General features: G+C 43.5%; 1 protein-coding gene across 1 annotated transcript; it reads right to left on the bottom strand.

Annotated features, from left to right (window-relative positions):
• Window positions 1–268: 268 nt before the first annotated feature.
• On the bottom strand, window positions 269–1,288 carry npbwr2b (neuropeptides B/W receptor 2b). Its single transcript, XM_062427794.1, has one exon. It carries the CDS (start codon window positions 1,286–1,288, stop codon window positions 269–271), a length of 1,020 nt encoding a protein of 339 aa, XP_062283778.1.
• Between the last annotated feature and the right edge of the window lie 3,886 nt (window positions 1,289–5,174).

Here is a 5,174-nt window from a genome sequence, read left to right as displayed (position 1 = left end):
TAAAGAGTGTTGTGGGCAGTTTATAGGCATCATTTTACATGTTTTCTATACAACAAAAGGTACATTTGTTTTCACTTCCTCTTGCTATCATGTGCAAAACATTGTGCAATGTTGCCTAGTGTAGCTTTAACAAACCAGGCAATCAAATCTGCAACACATATATTGAAAATTCAGATTTGAACCTAAAGTTTTAAGTTTGGTTAAGTTTCTTTCCATCGGTAAGTCTCTGCGGACCTCTGCGACAGGTTTCATGTGTCTTACTGTACATTCAGGCCGGCCTACATTCCAACATCTTCTTAAAGGCTTTCCTGAAGCTGTCATCCAGGAAAGCGTAGAGGAAGGGGTTGAGGCAGGAGTTGGCGTAGCTCAGGCTGGTTATGAAGTAGGAGATCCTGATCAGCAGCGGCGTGGTCGTCAGGTCGGTGGTCAGAGCCACGATGGTGCTGAGGTGGAACGGCGTCCAGCAAAACAAGCACACGGCCAAAACGATGAACACCATGATGGTGACTTTCTTCTTGGCTTTGTCCAGCGCCTTGGCGTTGCTGTTGAGACGCATGTTCCTCAGCTTGTAGAGCATCATGGTGTATAAAATGCAGATGGTCGACACTGGGATGGCAAAGCCGAGGATGAGCATGTAGATCCGGCTAGCTTTGAACCACAGACTCTCGGGGATGGGGAAGCTGAGCACGCAGCTCTTCCTCCCATCGATCGGGTTGACGTAGACGCTGGCGAAGACGGTGAAAGGCATGACGATGAGGATGACGAGGATCCAGACGCATAAGGAGATGATTTTGGCTGCTCGGTAGGTGCGGTAAGGCATGCGCTTTGACCTCACTGTGGCCAAGACGACCAGGTAGCGGTCGATGCTCATAACAGTCAGGAAATATATGCTGGAGAAGATGTTGTAGTGGTCGATGCTGAGGATGACTTTGCACAAAACTTCACCGAAAGGCCAGAACTGCAACAAGTGTTCGGCTATGCTTATCGGCAACACCAAAGTGAACAAATCATCCGCGATGGCCAAGTTCAGTATAAACATATTAGTGACTGTTTTCATCTTGGGGGCTTTAAGGATCACATAGATGACAGCTGTGTTGCCTGTCAGTCCTACAGCACAGATTACAGAGTAGATGACAGGCAGAATGACGTAGAGGTCAGCAGAGAAGTAGAACTCAGGGGGAGGAGGAGTGCAGTTCAGGTCTGTGCGGTTCGCTGCCATGAGAGAGTAATAGTCCACAGAGTCATTGCAGACAGGCAGCGCACCGCCGGGGACAGACACATTCTCCATGTTTGAAGAGAGAGAGAGAGGTGGGGAGGGGGGCGGGAGTGAGATGGAAGTTGGGGAACTAAGAGTCTGGGATCATTGTGAAGCAAAAAAATCCACAAATTTCACATAAATTATTAAGCTTAGAGAAATATGAGCATCTTAGTCTTATTTTTTAGACTTTTTTCTCTCACATGATACATCAGTCAAGCGTTTGGTTTGCACAGTTCAGACACAAGCAGACAGCAGAGGAGAGACAAGTATTTAGACAATATACAAACTGGAGTCATGGGACCAGCAGCAGGTCCAGTAGAGTTTTTTTTAGAGTCAGAAATGTCACTTTTGTTTCAGTTTCTTGGATGTTAAGAAATGAGATAATATAAGAATGATGTAAACTGTTCCCATGCACTCTTACCTCTCTTGTCTACTGTACAGTTACAGAATGATAAAGTATAAATAATAATGTTGTCAGATGAAGTTCCTCTGGAGAAAATATCCCCCCTCAGAGTCCAGCAGAGTTAAAAAAAACAAAAAAGAAAAAAAAACGGATCTGTGTAAAGTCCTTCACGTGAAAACGCTCAAGACGCCCTCCTTCATTTTCTGCACGCGCTAATTAAAACAAGCACTCCGCTGTTAGTTTTGAGTTGTTTTTCCTTTTTGCAGTTATTCAAAACACACAAAAAAACAACTTTCTTGATCTCCATTCAGATTAATTCCTTCAATTTTTTCCTGCATGAGGTCGGCATCAAAATCACATCCTTTCTGCCGATGCTGCGTTCATCATCCTTCCTCCTCCTCCTCCTCTCTGATTCTCTCCTCCCCGACCGCCGAGGATTTATAGTGATTTTCTGAAGAGCGTGAGCGTGTCCATAAGAAGCTTTACGATGGTCATTTATGGTTTCGGGTGTTGGTGGTGGTGGTGGTGATGGTGATGGTGTTTCCTCTCGGTGCTTCCTGTGCGCTCTGGGGAATGTGCCAAGGTTTTACGCATGAGTGGCGCATCACGAAATCTGAAAAACACAGAGAGAGAGAGAGAGAGAGAGAGAGAGAGAGAGAGAGAGAGAGAGAGAGAGAGAGAGAGAGAGAAGGATGTGGAAATCAATTAGTTGTCATGCACGCGTTTAAAAACATCAATGGAGACCCAGCAAAGTGTACTTCAAAGCACAACAGGAGCAGCGTGTAGTCTACTGATAACAGCCTGAAATCGACGAAAACCTCACAGCGATACACACACATTTAAGACTAGTAAATAAAAACTGGATCAGACTCTGAACTTCTAACAGATTTTGCATAAAAATGCCACAAACCAAACCAAACCTGTTAAAGCCAATGTGCCGTGGATCATACAGTAATCCATCGCGTTTATTTCCAAATTAATGCAATTAACCAGATGTTTAGTGGCAAAAGTTAAGTGATAGATATAAAAAAAAAACCCGAAACATTGGTCTCTTAATCTTCAAAGATGTCTAAAAAGTGTCCTCATGTCATCACATTTACATATTAGCCAATAAATTTAAGTTTATGCTCCCTTTTTTAAATAAAGTATTTCACAGATATTAAAAGTGTATTAAGTGAGTTACCCTCCTCTGTCCCTGGTAAACTCACTCATCTCCGGTCTTACATCTGTAGCAGTCGCTCTCCAGCCTCTCTCTCTCTCTCTCTCTCTCTCTCTCTCTCTCTCTCTCTCTCTCTCTCTCTCTCTCTCTCTCTCGCTCGCTCGCTCGCTTCTCTTGATGACGTCATCTCGAGATCCCCACTGTCAGTCTGTCTAATTAGCGCTAATTTTGGACATTTCTTTTGGCGTTTCAGCACTGTACCTTGTCCATCACACCAAAGCCAACCGTCTCATCTCTCCATCCTCATATTTTCTAGATATATGTGTGAATTTAAATGCAGATGGGGATTTGTTAGATGTCACAGAGGGTTTTCCCCCCATTTTTGCACAGCTGATACACATGTTTTGTCTGACCTGTGTTTATTATAGATTTCAAACAGTAGCATTCAAACATGTCATCATGCATTCATCATATTCTATCAGATGTTCTCCTGCACCATAAAATACTGATTGTGAATGTCTTTTTTATCAATAAGATGAATCAAACATTTAATAATGACTGAAGAAATAATTTATGAATGTGAATTAGTGTAATGCAGAGGAGTCAAACTCATTTTCCTTAAAGGGCCACATACAGCCCAATTTCATCTGATGTGGGCCGGACCATTAAAAAGATGAAAGGAAGGAAGGAAGGAAGAAAAGATGGAAGAAAGGAAGAGAAGGAAGGAAGGACAGATTGAATGAAGGAAGAGAAGACAGGAAAGAAAGATGGAAATATGGATGGATGGATGGATGGATGGATGGAAGGAAGGAAGGAAGGAAGGAAGGAAGGAAGGAAGGAAGGAAGGAAGGAAGGAAGGAAGGAAGGAAGGAAGGAAGGAAGGAAGGAAGGAAGGAAAAAGAAGACAGGAAAGAAAGAAGGAAAAGAGATTGGAGAGCCGGATTGGACCCCTTGGTGGGCCGCTTCTGGCCCACGGGCCTCATGTTTGACCCCCCTGGTGTAATGAGTCAGACTATGAACAGTATGTAAAGGCTTAAATGTTGATCTGCTTCATCGAATTACCTCAAATCTTTGTGTTCAACATGTTTCTTTTTTTAAATCATTGCATTTTGCATTTCATAGTGTCATTATAGTGTTTTCTGTCTATTTCGTGCAGCTATTATTATTATTCTGATTACCTAATTACCTTCTTTTTTCTCCCCCTGCAGCCTGCAGCTATTACAGTATTAAACGCTGTGATAGACACACTGCATGCTCACCGCCACACAGCAGGTTAATGACCAGCTTTGGGAACACAGTGGAGCATTTCATTGGTAAAGAACCAGTGAGTTATACTGTTGCTGTGAATCTTCTGCATGTGTAAATAAGCAACTGTTTGTGTTTACGTTCATATCAACGATCAAAAAAGTAGAGATGTGTTTTATAACTTGTTCCTGCTGCACCGACGTGGCGAAACAAGCAGTTAATGAAGGTTTGAAGTAATAATTCATGTCTTAAAAATGCTCAACCATACCCTAAATAATCTAATTTAAAAAAGTCTATTAACCCTGCTGTTGACCCTGAGTCAAGGAAGGAAGGGAGGAAGGATGGAAGGGAAGAAGAAGGAAGGAAAGGAGGGAGGGAGGGAAGGAAGAAGGAAGGAAAGGAAAGAAAGCAGGAAGGGAGGAAGGAAGTATGGAAGGGAGGAAGAAGGAAGGACAGGAGGGAGGGAGGAAGGAAGGGAGGAAGGAAGGAAGGAAGGACGTAGGAAAGAAGTAAGGAAGGTAGGAGGGAAAGAAAGAAAGAGAGAAGGTGGGAGGGAAGAAAGAAGGAAGGGAGGGAGGAAGGAAAGGTAGTGAGGTAGGAGGGAGGAAGGAAATGAAGGAAGGAAGGAAAGAAGGAAGGAAAGAAGGTAGGAGGGAGGGAGAAAGGAAAAGAGGAAGGGAGGAAGGAAGGAAAGAAGGACAGAGGAAAGAAGGAAGGTAGGAAGGAGGAAAGAAAGCGAGAAGGAGGGAGGGAGGAAAGAAGGAAGGAAAAAAGGGGGATGGAGGAAGGAAAGAAGGAAGGGAGGAAAGAAAGAGACAAGGAAAGAAGGAAGGAAGGAATGTAGGAAAGAAGGAACAGTCAAAACAGACGGGGTCAATTTGACCTGGGAGGACGACACAAAGGTTAAATCTGCTATGAAGTTTGTGAAAGACTGAAAAAATAATATGAGTCTAAAACAGGGGGGTCTAACTTATTTTCCTTAAGGGGCCACATACAGCCCAATTTCATCAGATGTAGGAAGGAAGGAAGGAAGGAAGGAAGGAAGGAAGGAAGGAAGGAAGGAAGGAAGGATGGATGGATGGATGGATGGATGGAAGAGAAGACAGGAA

Source organism: Scomber scombrus, chromosome 10 (genome assembly GCF_963691925.1).
Source record: "Scomber scombrus chromosome 10, fScoSco1.1, whole genome shotgun sequence".
Taxonomy (NCBI): Eukaryota; Metazoa; Chordata; class Actinopteri; order Scombriformes; family Scombridae; genus Scomber; species Scomber scombrus.
The sequence above is the reverse complement of the archived record's forward strand: the minus strand, read 5'-3'. Positions and strand labels throughout refer to the sequence as shown.